At 37.7% G+C, this 16,425-nt stretch overlaps 1 protein-coding gene across 6 annotated transcripts in view; it reads right to left on the reverse strand.

Annotated features, from left to right (window-relative positions):
- The window catches only part of sdk2a (sidekick cell adhesion molecule 2a), a 252,076-nt gene that overhangs the window by 84,984 nt on the left and 150,667 nt on the right, over nt 1-16,425 (reverse strand). For all 6 annotated transcript variants that reach the window (XM_073856927.1, XM_073856926.1, XM_073856925.1 and 3 more), the window contains exons 6-9: nt 14,092-14,203; nt 13,766-13,956; nt 7,337-7,420; nt 7,065-7,259 (exon numbers count right to left, since the gene is read on the reverse strand). In XM_073856927.1, the coding sequence (XP_073713028.1) occupies nt 7,065-7,259; nt 7,337-7,420; nt 13,766-13,956; nt 14,092-14,203 (582 nt within the window). The remainder of the gene's footprint in view (nt 1-7,064; nt 7,260-7,336; nt 7,421-13,765; nt 13,957-14,091; nt 14,204-16,425) is intronic.

Genomic DNA, 16,425 nt, shown 5'->3' on the forward strand with positions numbered 1-16,425 from the left:
TATTTGGTATTTAACTAAACTGGGTTTTGGCTATTGAAAACTATAACTGTAACCATCTGAAAACATTCAGCCCCACCAAATTCTCAAGTTTTACAATTTGACCTATTGTCAAAAAAAGTCATGTTCGTGAATGATTAAAAATGAAGTCTGTGCACGCGGGCACACTTCCGGAAAAATCGGCCGAATAAAAAAAGATTAACGTTTTGTAAGAGTCTACGTTTTGTTTTTAATACGCTAAGACAAACATGCAAACTATCATTCAACACCATTGCTGAGCATTTCATCCATAATATTTTAGTTTTCCAAAGACATCTCATTCCCGCAGTTTGAATTCGCCTTGGTTTGCTACTACACACACGTAACCAATCACATCATCACATTTGAACTCACACGTGCTGAACTCACATGAAGGGTGAAATAGTCTAACCTGCTAAAATCAGTGTAAAAACAGTTAGGGGCGGTTTTCCGGACAGGGATTAAACTAGTCCTAGACTAAAATAAATGTAAGAGCTGTCCAAACTGAAATCAACTTGCAGTGACATATCTTAAAATACATCAGTGCCCTTTGTTTTGCCCCAAATGCAAACAAGTAATGTTTTTAGTATGGTTTGTTAAAAGTAGTTATATTTCCTTATTAAACTAGGGCCTAATCCTGGATTAAGCTAATCCTGTCCAGGAAACCACCCCTAAGTGAGGCAAACGCGCAGTTCACGTATGCATTGTGAAACCGGAATTGGCAGTTATATGTTTGAAACTATCTATTTGCGTGTACGAAATCATGGAGGCGGGGACTAATTTGCATATTCATAGTTCCGCCTATATTGGAATACTAAATGAGGAAAAACTTTTACGTATGATGCTCAAAGACGAGTTTCAGGTGCTAAAATTATCGACTACAGGTGGACTTTAATAATTTTAAGTCATCTTGAGGCCCCTTTTAAAGTTTGTTGAGGGCCCCTAGTGGGCTTCAGCCTCCTGGTTGAAAACACAGGCAGAAAAGCTAATAATACATACATTTATTTATGTAAAGGCGGGGTGCATGATTTTTTGGAAAAGGGAGTCGGACCGAGTACTAAAACGTTGGTTGAGTTGTGTACGTGTGGGGCGCGTCTATCAAAAGAAGGTCCAGATTCTATTGGAGTAAGGGCGTGTTTGTTTAGGTGATTTCATATGTCAATATTGGCTTTCAGAGATCATGCAGCACGCCAAAGGGGATCGCACACCGGCCGCGCAGCTCAGCGCCACGCAGCGTTGAGTCGCGTCTAGGACAACTCGGAGGTATTGTAAACTGGAAGTGCACATTAAATAGCGCAAGCATCAGATAGCATCTACTTCAAAATGTAAAATATACGTTAGCAGCCAATGTTAATCGTTAATGATTTGGGACAAATATGATCCCCTTAAAGGATAATTCCGGTATTTAACACTTTGAGTCTCATTTCTGGTTTATTTTGGATGAACTACAGTGATGGACACAGAAATTTTGACAATAGGTCGTGTCTTGACTTTTCGACTCATTTAGAAGCGTCTCTTGACTGCTTCAGAATGGAAGTCAATGGCCATGCACAAAATGTCATTAAAACAACACTTAACGTTCATTTTCAAAACTGTACTACTCACCGAGTGGTTCATGGTGTTCGTTGATGATTAAAAACAAATATATTGGCGCAATGTATGATTTCAATCCGTGTTATTTGCTATAGTGGAACTATTTTTTCAGATACCTCACAACCGCGTATATACTTACGCTCTATATTTGAGTCTGAAGCATGAATGAACATAGTCCAACAAACTGTAATAAAACGGTAGCATACTTTCAAAATCAAGTTTATTTATAACACTTAGACCATCCAATATGTTTTTTTTCATCGGCAGAACAATAAAGAAGATATTTTGCAGAAACCCCAGTGCTCCGTCATGCAAGTCAACCGATCTGCACACTTTAAGAGCTAAAGCATATATATCCAATACAACAGTAATCCCCCATAACTTCGTGTGACATATTGACGTCTTGTGAAGCAAATCAATCAGTTTTTGCAAGAAACTGAACGTTATTTACAACATTATTAGCGTGAATGCCAAAGCAGGAAGCGCGCTTTACGTTCAAGGCGATCTCTTCCACACTGGTGCTGTTTGGTGGCGGTTGGCTATGGATGTTGGTCTCTCTGCGCCACCTATAGAGCGGGAGCGTGAAGCGCACTTCCTGCTTGGCAAAAGCTCTGCATTAACGCTGTAAAATATTTATATATATATTCGAATCCCAAAACTGAAATACGGAACGAATATTCGAATATTCTGGTCCAGCCCTACAAATATGGGAAAAATTTATTCTGAGAGAAACCGAGCGAAAAAACAACAACCACATGTAAACAGTCCCTTTTCCTTTTCTGGCGGTGGCGGAGTGATATATCAGCGAGCAATGAGTCTTCCAGAGAAGTCAATGGAATTTTACAAAATGCCAAATAAAACACGACAGAAACTGTATTTCGCTACACAACTTGTTTTTAATCATCAACGAACACCACGAACCACTCGGTGAGTAGCACAGTTTTGAAAATGAACGTTAAGTGTTGTTTTAATGACATGTTGTGCATGGCCATTGACTTCCATTCTGAAGCAGACAAGAGACGCTTCTAAACGAGTCAAAAACTCAAGACACGACCCATTGTCAAAATTTCTGTGTCCATCACTGTAGTTCATCCAAAACAAACCAGAAATGAGACTCAAAGTGTTAAATACCGGAATTATCCTTTAAGTTTTTGTTGCCTATTGAAATATGAAATGTTTCTTTAAATGGAAATGATACTTTAGCTATGAAACTAAAACCAGTTGGTGGTGGTGAGTCACTGAGTTATTCATTCAACCGACTATTTTAAATATATATAATATTTAATTTTTGATTGTATTATATATACATATCAACATATCAGGCCATTAAATTTACATTTAAAACTGTCATTCAACCTGATTTTCCAGCTCGACCCTGCTTGACCGATCACCTTCTCTGTAGATGCACAGGATTATGGGATATCGAAGTCAGTGAAAGGTACACCTCTGCTGCCTTCACAGTTCCATGATAAAGGTGTTTTAGGATTCAGAAACGCCTTGATGCACTCCTACCTTGAAATGTGTCCTCTGATGGCATCATTTAACAGCTTTCGAAAGCAGCCACTGTCTCACTGAATCAATGACTCACCTGAATTGTTCAAAAACTTGCAAAATGCACTACAGTTCTGTTGTGGCTCTGTTTATTTCATTGACGAAATCCATTGCACATTTGTATTCGTGATGCTATTCGAGAAAACAGATCTCTTGCTTGCGTGCTATTGCTCAACTATAAGTTAAAAATAAATTATGTGAAAAATACAGAGAAAACATGAGCACGTTATATTGCGCACCCTAAACACAATCAAAACTTTGAAAGACACAGAAAATGAAACGGGACCTTTAAATGCGTTCATTATTTAAACTTATACCACGGGTCTGTTGAATGCTGTATTCTGATTGGTTGAGAAATGTTCCACATGTATACATTATTTTTTGATAACCGCACTACGGTGGCCTTGAAGTGCAAAAATAAATTACAATGGTAAATTACTTATTTACAAGATTAAAAACACATTTTTCAAGTGTTTAAACAAATTTACAATGAGCGAACAAAATTACAAGTTTTTTTTAACTAATTTACAATATGTGAACAAATTTACATGTTTTTTTTTTACAAATTTACAAGTTTTTTTTAACAAATTTACAAGTGTTTAAACAAATTTACAATGAGCAAACAAAATTACAAGTTTTAAAACAAATTTAGTTTTTTTACGGAAAGGGTAGGTACAATACGCTAATGTCACACATCCGAGCCTCCGGTAGGAAGAAACCTGGAAGTATCGCCGTGAATCACATGAGAGTTGCGAATGCGATGTTGTGTATTAGGCTGTACATCCTATTAACGGAAAGAGAGTGATGATATATATGTGACCAGTCACGGAAAGTAAAGACACAAGTCGGATCTGGGGCATTTTGGGTTATTCACATTGGAGAAGTTCTGGCCATTTGAATACAACACATTCAAGAAAGAGAATGCCGAGAAATTTGAGAAAGAAGAGTTAACACTTTTCCCTGCCTGGAGAGACAATAGGGCTCATTTACATCTCATTTAGCTAAGCCATACCCCCTGTAAAGCCGTTTTGAGATACAGATGTTCTACCATCATATATAGTATTTTGTGAAAGAAGTCCGGATGAAAAATAAACAGAACTTTTTACCTTTGTGGGGATCACAAGTCGAATCCAGTCTGTTTCAGATGTGTGAATCATCCAATGACCAGTTTTGTCCACAAATGCGTATAATCCGTGAAATATAGATATATAGTCTATTGTTTACATCAGATTTTGCATAAACTTCTGGTAAAAGAATATAATATACAATCTGAGGACTATTTACATTGTAACAAGTAAGGGTATATGCTATCACACTCTGGTAATTTACGTTCCGTTAAACACATGAACGTCCTTTAGAGGTGTTACCAATTGCTCGCTCGTTCCTCCATCAGCCAATGACTTCATGGAAAATATTGATAGACAAAACATGTAGCCAATATATATAAAGAATTCAACGATCTCTGTGTGACGTTTTGTGTGTGTGTTTGACTTCATTCTGCGCTGCAAGAACTGACAGACAGATGACGTCAAAGTACCGTGAAAGCGAGTCGAAATTAAACTACTCCGTAAGATTTCTTGAAGAGCTCTCGCAGTACTCTGACGTCATCCAACTGTGGCGCCGCATAAAGTCAGCGGCTGACATACGACGCAGCTGACTGTTATCTGTTCCGCCCCCAGCTTCTTTCATTTTTCTTTTGTTTTGTGCACCCGAGCTTCGTTTACAGTCTGGGGAAACGCACGCTATACATTTGAAAAAAAAGAAAAAACTTAGCAAACATGTCTGAGGGACAGGTCAGCTGCGTCACTACAGTCACGTGACTTCACGCGGGTCACAACAGAGCTGGAAGAGAAGACAATGCTGAATAAAGTCGTAATTCTTGCTATTTTTGGACCAAAATGTATTTTTGATGCTTCAACACATTCTAACTGACCCACTGATGTCACATGGACTACTTTGATGATGTTTTTATTACCTTTCTGGACATGGAAACCGTACATAGATTTTCAATGGAAAAGACAGAAAGCTCTCGGACTAAATCTAACGTTAAAACATCTTAAACTGTGTTCAGAAGATGAACAGAGGTCTTCTGAGTTTAGAACGACATATGGGTGAGTCATTAATGACATTATTTTCATTTTTGGGCGTACTATCCTTATTTAGTAGTCACACTGTTCCCTTTGGGGGCGGGGGCGAAACACAAGCCACTTATACAGTATTTAAATATACACAGACAATGACGCCCCCCTCTGCACGCTAGAATCTCCCGAAAAACAAGCCGATTTCAACCGCAAAATGTATGCTTTTAAATGTACAAAAACTGCTATCTCAAACATGGAGAGGCTTCTTTGTGATCTCAACTAACAGATTCTGCAATAAAACGAAAATCACAAATTTTGAAAAAAAAACTTTGTTTCTCATTTTCCTGTGCTGCCGACTTGTGTCACTGGTTTCCGTTGTGGGTCACATATCCTTTCATCGCTTCCCGAGTGACTCAAAGGGATATTGGACCTTATTCTCAGGTAAGTGAAATAGCTTTAGTTTAGCTTTTCCAACTCTCATATGATTCACGGTGATACTTTCTGGTTTCTTCCCACCGGAGGCTCGGATGCGTTTCATCAGCTTATTGTACCTACCCTTTCCGTAAAAATTGTAAATTTGTTTTATAACTTGTAAATTTGTTCGCTCATTTTAAATTTGTTAAAAAACTTGTAATTTTGTTCGCTCATTGTAAACTTGTTTAAAAAACTTGTAAATTTGTTAAAAACTTGTATATTTGTTAAAAAACTTGTAAATTTGTTAAAACACTTGTAAATTTGTTAAAAAATTTGTAAATTTGTTAAAAATAAGTAATAAGTAAATAAAAAAAGTAGTTTACCTTGTAATTTATTTTTGCACTTCCAGGCCACGGTACCGCAAACCTAACTTGTTAAATGTCTTAAAAATAGGCACCAGAGCAATGTTTGTGGTAACCATGGTATAAGCTGAAAAATTGACTCCGGTCCTTTAAATTATTTCAAAATAATACACACCCCCGGTGTAACGGGTGTGCATTATTTTCTTATAATTCAATGGCCCGTCATCAATTATTCCTTACGTATTCTTTTTTTTTTAATTAATCGCACTGAATGAAGTGCTAATAGCCGTAGTATAGTAAATTTTTACGTGTACGTGAGGGTCCGCACACCGCCAGATTTTTAAAAAACTGTGTACATTGTACACATAGGTCGTGCACGCACCCACAGGAGAATTTGGTGTTTTACCCAAATGCATTGCATTTTGTCAAAATGTGCATGCGTCGAGCGTACGAGACATGTGAGTCAAATAAACTATAGTTTACAAGGTTGTGTGTTCGACCATGCATGTACGTTGAAAAAAAAACTATACTGCGGGCGTAGGGATGACATAGCTCTTGGTTTACATGGCTATATACTGTAATTGAAATGCCCATGGTGTGTAAAATTAGTTCCACATGCTTCATTTTGTTTCGCAATAATGCTGGTTATTAAAGCAGCATACAGCTCTCCAGGAGCCGCCTACAGCAGGATTATGTTGACCGCATGAAGTGGATATTCAGTCGACCTAAAATCACGTCTCTCTAACTTGATCAAATCATCAAATGTGTCTTTTTCAAGCTGTCCACGAAAGACGAATTAAATAAATATTGGATGACTACAAGAGCTGTTCAGTGCTGAGAAAAAAATCCATTATTCTTTCAATCTCCCGCTTCTAAACTTTAAATAATCTCTCTTTTCAATCTTTCTCCCTTTGTCGGAGGCGCTGAAAAGTCGAGGGGTTTCTAAAATGATAAATCTGACATGAGATAAGCAAGATGATTAATGGAGTTTAGAGGAGAAATAAATGAAGAAGAGTTATTGACAGGCCAAGATGGTCCTTTGACGTACTGGTGACAGCGAGGTACGTGTTCGTCTGGATTTCTCCCGCTAAGTTGCGAGCGAAACACTGGAACATGCCGGTATCGTCGGGTAGCAGTCCATTTATCTGCAGGCTGCCGCCCACCAGGACCCTGTAACGAGGTGTCTTCACGGGGCTTATGGGTACAGCGTCCTTGTACCACACGATATCTGGCTGAGGAACACCTGCGGGGGGATCGGAGTGTTATCTAACACATTCGCGCGCACGCATGCCGTGCTCACACTGCATCTCGCAGACTTACCGCGGGCTTGGCATGGGATGTCTACCACCTTCTCCATCTCAGCCGTTATGTGTCTGTCAGGTTCCTTCACAAACTGAGGATGTTCTGCACAGAGTCATTAAAATAAAGATGCTTCTGGAATGGACAAACAAGACCTACGAAAATGTGAAAGCATTCATACCACAGCTGCAGAAGTAATTCTACTGAATATAACATTGCGATGAAAAGTTAATGTAACATTTCGATTGCTATGCGGCTGCCGCGCTTTTGAAGAGATTTAAAGGATTGCTATGTGTTTGGGTTACTGGCCACAGTATAAGAAACCCACCTGGCACTGCACTTTATGCACCATGTTTGGACAGTCATATAAACTTATCACATACCCTTTAAATATAAGCAACAGCTCTGATTCCAGATAATTTACTCAAAAAACTTAAACATCTTGGATGACATGGGGGTGAGTACATTATCAGGGTTTTTTTAAAGTAAGTGGAGTAATCCTTTAAATACATTAACAAGGTACACCCCGAGTTCCCTCTGAATCCACCTGTGCTAATTAGTTTGCATGTGAGATAAATAACAGCGACTTTTTGATGTATGCAAATCAGATCAGCCCTGCTGTCACCAACACCAAGCTGCTTACAAAGCCATTAGGTGGTAAACACCTGGAGAAGTTTATAAAACTTCTGGCGAGCTGGAAACCTTCTTTGGAACGCTGTCCATCATAACAAAATAGCATAAACATGACACAACCCAGACAGTTCCAGGATCAAGCTGTCTAAACAAATTTAGCTCCTGAACAAGAAGAGCAAAAGAGACCAGCTGTAACACAGAGCTGAAGAACAGGCACAAACTGTCCAGGCGTCAACAACAGAGACAGTGCTTCTCAAAATCACCTCTATAGCTACACTGCAACCATTTCTGAGGATGGCCAGTATATATATATATATATATATATATATAGGATATATCTATAGCTTGCTGGAAGACAAGCAATGAAGGCTGAAACTGCTGAAAGAACATGTAATGTATGTGTTTGGCACAAACTAAATACAGTCCAACATTCAGGATAACCATCTTGATCATCTTGCTTATTGATTTGAAAGTATATTGGCCCTCATCTATCAAGCAAGTGTACAACAGAAAACGGAGTTGTTTTCACGCAAGGCATTTATTTATATGCGCTATGATCTAATCTCACGTCAGGTTTCACCTCATGTGCGCAAGTTTTGAGTTAGCTGTATGTTTTAGTCATTTGGTATTCTATTTTAAAAGGAATTAAAGGTTAGAAATTGTGTTTTTGTTTAGTTTAACAACTGGAAAATTAGATTTCTGCTAAAAACAACTTCAGTATTTGCTAAAGTAAAACATATAGCAATTACTATAGTTAGCGCTTTAACAACTTTCACAGCTTTAAACAGCAGTCCAATTTCAGAAATATATAAGACTGCATTAAATTCACAAGCATCCTTGTGTGTGCGCACAGAGAAAGAGAGTTTGTTTTACAGTCCATCTGAAAAGAAAGATGCACGTATTTTATGTGAATTGTCATTAATTTACTAATTCTGTCTACACTGTTATGTGCAAACCTGCAATAAAATTCACATATACAGCATGATATTTATTTATATTTTTATGCAGCAAGGCAAAATATAAAAACACCAAATCCATAAATGTAACTTATATATATATATATATATATATATATATATATATATATATATATATATATATATATATATATATATATATATAATATATATATATATATATATATATATATATATATATATAGTTTTTAATAAAATAATTTTTTTTGCATTTATTTACTGCAATTTACTGCAGAGAAAACAAGTTGAAAATCAATAACAAAATGCTAATGTTTTTACATATATTTTAGGAAAATTTCAGAAATAAAAATTTTATGGAATAACCCTGATTTGTAATAAAATATTTAATGTGTCTTTTCCGCGGCTGTAAATATATAATAAAATGATTAACATAATTACTAATGTTTATATTTGAAGAGTTTGGATCCAAAATGCAATAAACGCCTTTTTTTATTAGTTACCGCCAAAATCAGTATTTTATCTGGTCAGTATTTAAAAGTAATTTCTTAAATTTACGCAAAATCCAATATCCGTCATGTTATTCCGACATCTTTTCTCCATATTTTCCCAAAACGCGATAAACACCAGTCCTCCTTCTATGCAGAATGCAATTAATTTGCTTGACAAATCACAGTGCACCATACAGACAGAGCGCAGCGCGTAATAACCTGAAAACCACGGCCACCGGGGGGGAAAACAATCCAACCGTCTCCATTGACTTTGTATTGAGAGAGGCCGCTTCCTTGTCATTTCTGGCTTATAACAAAAAAACTGAATAATGCCTTAAAGCTGTTGTGTGACAAGATGTACAGCTAACAAGCCAAAGAACCCAGAAATAAGTTTTTATAAGCTGTCGAGCTCAAAAAACGAGCGTTTACAGACAGAAAAGTGGAAACAGGCAACTTTTCATAGTACTCATATTAGTAGAACTGCGTCCACTAGGGGGAAATGTAGTCGGCGATCCACTTTTTTCTCCTCAAAGGCTGGGTTTTACGGCTCTACAGTTTATAAAAACGTATTTCTGGGTTCTTTGGCTTGTTAGCTGTACATATTGTCACACAGCAGCTTTTAGGCATTATTCAGTTTTTTGTTATAAGCCAGAAATGACAAGGAGGCGGCCTCTCGCAGTGCAGGGTCGATGGAGACGGTTGGATTGAATTCCCCCCCGGTGGGCGTGTTTTTCAGGTTTGCATAACTGCGCTCTGTCTCTATTCCACGCATTGTAAACAATAATGGCGGCGCTTTGAATACACAAAGAATAGGGTTATGGTTGGGTTAGGGTTTTCCTCATCTACTTTGTACTTTGTGTTCAACAAACACAAAACAAAACAATACTTTTGATGGCATTGATAAACCTGTGGTGTTTTTTTGTGGCGGGAAGAAACGTAAGCCATCAAAATCTAAAAATTTACGTGAGAGGCACTCGGGCGAAGGAAAAATGCTGGCTGTTGCTTGTTCTCACACGACAGCATCAAGCTTCTGTCATGCTAACACATTGACCCCAGGGGATCTTATGAAAAACTTGACATTTTTTTATTCAAGGTCAACGAAATCGAGCAGGACCAAAACGTTGATCGCTGTCATTACAGCAGATTGAGTTGCGTATTATTCGGTATCGTCAAAAATGCCTACTTGCGTCGTGGGCTTTGAAAATCGCACCAGGTCTGCCGTTAAGTTTTTCGGGATTCCTGCATCTGCGGCTGCAAGCAATTAAACGTGCAGACTGGGACAATGCAAAGATCAAAGAGGCTTGTGTTTGTAGTAGGGATGTCAATAGATTAAAAAAATTAATCTAGATTAATCGCATGATTTCATGAGTTAACTGCGATTAATCGCAAATTAATCGCACATTTTTATCCATTCTAAATTTACCCTAATTTAACACTTTTCAGGTTTTTAATATTCTAATCATATATACATATATAGATGCTTTATGCAAATGTATGTTAACAACAGCCTGTTTACATTTTAACAGAATCACCAGCCATTGTTTTGTATATGAATTTTCCTTTCAGAAGATTTTTCTTTCTCCATTTTTGTTTGCTGCTGCATCATTTGTGACCTGTGCTGGCAAGTTGAGTCGGAATTGGCAAATTTAAAAAAAATAGTTGTTCATATTTTGACATTCTCTATTAAAACATAGAACAATGCATGATTTGTTGAAATATAACAAAATATGACAGAACTACACGTGTTTGAAGTTGAAAGAGTCAAATTACCACAAAAATGTCCACATCCATACATTATATTACCACATCAATACCTTAAAATCACTGGTAAAACTAATAGATTTAGCACACACAAAGCAAAAACATCATCAATGTATGTTCAACTTTTTTTCCTTTTGTTTGATTGACATTGAGACAGACTGCTTAAAATCTAAGTGATCTAATATAATGTTACACATCAGATAGTTTTACCCAACAGTTAACCAAACATTTACTTAAAACATAACAGATTATAGAGCCTACATGCGTGAATTCTTATCAAAACAGATATTTGTAAAACTGTAATTCTGTGTAGATGTCTATATATCCGGGTCGCGCACTCGCGCGTCTGTGTGCACGCGCTTCAGATATCAGTCAGTCAGCGTGAGGGGATCGCTTTTTAGTCTTGTCGCTCTTAATAACTCTTTAACATTAATCAGGTACCGAACTTTATCTCTCTTAATGACTATTTTAACATCAAGCAAGTCCTGCAGTCTATTTTCTAAGGCATGCATAAAAGCGAAACCAAAATGAATTGAGACGCATTTTTGTATTAGATTAAGCATTAGGAGGACGGTAACGTTACACCTCTCAGACGTATAAATAACGATCATATCAGATGTCCAACGAGCATTTAGAGCATTGGATTTGGTAGACGATTTATAATGTTCTTATTTCTATGAAAACCTTTTACTCATTTAGAGAGAGTCACATTTGTCTGCGTCTCTGTTCATTCAACTATGGGCTGGACCAAGGGTCAAACAGAAATTGCGCGTTGCGTTAATCTCCGTTAATAAAATTAGTGGCGTTAAAATGAATTTGCGTTAACGCGTTATTAACGCGTTAATTTTGACAGCCCTAGTTTGTAGTGCTCACTTCATTTGAGGTAAGTTATCATTTTTCAGCCCTGTTAGATTAAACTAGAAAGCATAAATGGTATGAACAGTTTGACCCCATGCTGCGCGCGCACCGATAGTCATTCAATGTTTACAAACCTTAACGGGGTCTATACCACTAGTCAACTAAATGAATATAACATGGCAAAGATGAATACACATTTATATATTGATTAAATAGATTTATAGCATTTTGAAAAAATCTTGTCATGGATTATTGTATTTTGTGGAAAAAAATCTGTTTTATAACAAATCTTTGAAAATTATATTATGGATTAGAATTTTTAATGTTATTATAACCTAAAGATGCTGTGTGAAAGTTTGTAACAGAAAATAGTGGTTTTCATCTTGGTATAGAAAACATGTTTTTACGGAAATTTGTCAAAATGAATTTATTGCGTTTTGAAACCAAACTCTTCATATATATATTTCATGTTGACCATACAAAAATGTTTTACCACGTTTTTATTGAATGAGTGTTGTCCTTCTCTGTGGTGGTCCACGGTATGCTCACACATCCTTAAAATCTAAAAATCATTTATACCAGATAATAAAATGGGCTAGTCATCTGATAGGGGAATCAAAACAAGATGTGGCATCCCTGTACACCAAACAGTTGCAGAGGTTGGCCATTTCAATTCTAGATGATGACTGGCATCCTTTGCACAGTAAATTTCAGTTACTCTCATCTGGGATGAAGTACATAGTCCTGAGATGTAGAACAAATAGATATAAAAGTAGCTTTGTACTGTTAATTTGATGAATAACTATAGATTTTTTTGTATTTTGTATTAGATTTTTGGTTTGTTTGTTTTTAGGTTGGTTTTATGTCTCTTATGACCCTTGTGTGGTTTAGTTTCGGAGCACTTTATTGATGTATGAAACATGAAATATGTACATTGCAATTTCTCTGCAGCGATCAAGCTCCGAACTGCATTTTCACGACTACTTATTTTTCTTTTCAAGCTATTTCGTTTGAACTTGAAAGGTCAAAGTTCAGTATCCATGGAAACGTGGCCATTTTACAATCCTTAATGTCGTGAACTTAATTTATATGGGCATAATATTCGAATTATGATTGTTATCAGCCGTCACATTTATCAACACCCGTTTATTCGTGCGACAGAATTGGTCGCATGTGAAAGTTTAATGAATCACATGCGGGTGTTGGCGTAAGCGGACGTTTCTACATTCGTTTGATAAATGAGGGCCCATTGTCATCAAGGTCGGCGTGGATGGATCTCAAAACAGGCGAATCCTTGAATAAACCTGTTTTAGTCAGCCAGATATCTGGGTTTAGTTCAAAGACTCATTTTCTAGCAGGATAATAATCTGCACCGCATTGAAGGATTGGCTTCAAAGAAGAAGGTTAATATTCTGGAATGACCCAGCCAGAGCCTTGACTTGAATCCAATTGAAAATCTAGCATACGACTGGAAAATTACACACTCTCCGTTTAATTTGGTAGAGTTGGAGCATATTTGCATGGAATAATGGGCAAAAAAGCCACAATCGAAATGCGCAAGCTCATATGGACTCGAGACGACTCAAGGCTGTAATTGACCAAGCGCAAAGTATTGGCTTATAAATGAGCATTTACTTCCGGAGAAATGAACGAACTGCAGAGTTTGATTAAAAAAACCTTCAAATTTAAAATGAGAAAATCATGCAGGTGAGTAAATGCTTTCACTATAAGGCACATTTACAATCAAATATTGGTCCAGGTGCCATTCTTACCCAGAACGTGCAGATGTGCCCCAGCTCTGACAGAGGGGGCGCTGCTGCTTCGGAGAGAGGCTTCGCACTCGTAGTAGCCGCTGTCACTGACCAATGGACCGCTGATTGTCAGACGACGGCCAAAGTCCCTAAGGCCTCGGTTTACCGGCACTCCATTTTTTCGCCATGTAAGGCTGAGTTTAATGAGAGGCCTGGAGAAACAGGAAAGAAATACGGACAAACACGGGCAAGGAATGAGAGACAAGAGTCGCCCGAAGGTAACAAATAAACAGAATTGGGTTTTAATAGTCTGATAGAGGTCATTTCGAGGGCTCGTGCTCACACACCTCGCATTGGCCACACATTCCAGCGTGACCTCAAACGTGCCCACCATCACACTGGTGTTCCTCGGTGGGATTATTATAGTGGGAGCGATGGGGTCTGCTGGGCCACCAACATCTAAAGAGACAAACAGAACACAAACAACGTCGCTTTTAAATTTCAGGAAATATATTACTTTCTGACAGCTTGGACGCAAGAGTCTTCCTTAGTAGAAAAATCGACACTACTTCTACGGACCATGGATTCACACCCATCCATTAGACTCCACCAGGGCCTTTTTGTACAGTCGCAGGGTGCCTGCGAAGCCAGAAAACCCTTTAAAATGTTCCTCTGAGAAGAGAAGCAGTAAAGCGAGAGTGTAGGTGGAGGTGAAAGGGGAAAGAAATCAGACATAAAGATACTCTTTAAGCTCAGAGTACTTGTACTTCTCCTTCGCTCAACCCTCGCCATTACGTGCTCAGTATTATATATGTAATTGTCCTCGGCCTCTCCTCCTGTAAGTGCACTGTAATGTCTCCTCTAATGTGCTGTGCTGCAGAATGGGGTCTGATTGAAAGACACCAGCGACATGATTAAATGGCATGCAATTATTTGTCGGCTCCTGGAAGCCTTTAGCTGCCCATTGATTCTCTGGCCTCAATCGCCGATCTCTTTTTTTCTAGATCCTGATCCGATTCCACATTATTTGCTTCCTTTTCTATAGACGTGGACGCTTGGATTAGAGTTATAGCGGGTGTTTATGGTCTCTCTTTTTTCATAAATCTGATATTGTGGGGTTTATTAAAGACAGAGGCTGTTTTTATGAGGGTGCTTAATCACCCTGTCATTGTGGCACCACAGGACCACCGCTATCATACACAGCTCTATGAAGCTTCACCACATGCCACATATTCGCAATCTACTGCGCAGCAAGCTGGGAAATATCGATTCTTGAAACACTTGAGTTGAGCCTGTGCCGATTATTTGGTGTGCAGCAAATCTGGTTCGAACCATTAGGGGGCGATGGAGGTCACCTGTTGGACAGTGTGGCCATTAAATACATTCAACACAGGAAATAATTACATACACTTAAAGCTACCTTGTAGGCAGCGTGTGCTACTCACTGAACAATGGTGCTTATGTGGGCAATCAGTTCAAGTTCACCACGCATCCATTCACTCCCTACTGTTTTCACATTTTTCCCTCCAATGATATTAGTATGATTAAAACGACCAAAATGAGCAGGGGCCCGGTATCTTAAATGTTTTGTTTATATAACTGAGTATTGCGTTTTAAACCTGACCTTTAACTCTTTCCCCGCCAGCGTTTTTTAAAAAAAAGTTGCCAGTCAGCGCCAACATTTTTATGATTTTTACAAAAGTTTAACGCCTTTCAGAAAACAAACAATATATCAAATGAAAGAACAGACCCTCTGCTTTTAACAAAACAAAACGTTTTATCCAATATTCATTTGTTCTCTTTTGATCATTTCTCAAATATGGGTAGGTTTCTTCAAAAATACGAAATTTTGAGCAAAAAGCTGACTTGAAAAATGACTTTTGATAGAGATCAGATTAGAGCGATCCTCAAAAAATACACGGAGTTTGAACTGTTTGCCCTAATGGAATACTTCTGGGTTTTTTAAGTTGGGTAAGAGCGCCACCTATGGATAATAGCGGAAATACAGAAAAACTCGTCATTGGCAGGGAAGCGTTTTCTCTTAAATGGCAGGGTAAGAGTTAATAACACACATAATATATTTAGATGCATGACGACAGTACTGTAAAGCAGGGGGCTCCAATCTTTTTGTGAAAAAGCGCTACCACAACGGATAAAACAATCTGGAGGGCTACTTTTTGATATTTACTCGAAACACGTTTTGTTTTACTTGTTATTTTATTTGACTTGTTGATATGTTTTATTATTGTTTATAATGTTAACATACATAAAAGAAGCCAAGCTAATATAAAAATATGTAATACATAAATATTAAAACAGAGTATTAATAGAATGTGCTTTTGCTGGCAACTCACAGACTCCATGTGGGCAACCGGGTGCTCGCGGGCACCATGTTGGAGACCACTGCTGTAAAGACATCAAAGTAACTATTGATGTACATGTTGTACAACTTTTCTTAAAAGGATAGTTAATCTCAAAATGAAAATTACCCCATGATTAACCCATCCTCAAGTTATCTTGAGGTATAAGATTATCTTTTTGGGACGAACACAATGCGAGTTATATTTAATATATGACATATTTACTAAAAAATACAGTGATTTTCCTCATAAACCCATGTATGAAGTATGAAGTACTAGGGACCCAGACTTGAGTAAAAGTACAAGTGCTTTATCAAAAAA

The sequence above is a fragment of the Misgurnus anguillicaudatus genome, chromosome 19 (assembly GCF_027580225.2).
Source record: "Misgurnus anguillicaudatus chromosome 19, ASM2758022v2, whole genome shotgun sequence".
In the NCBI taxonomy this organism is placed as follows: Eukaryota; Metazoa; Chordata; class Actinopteri; order Cypriniformes; family Cobitidae; genus Misgurnus; species Misgurnus anguillicaudatus.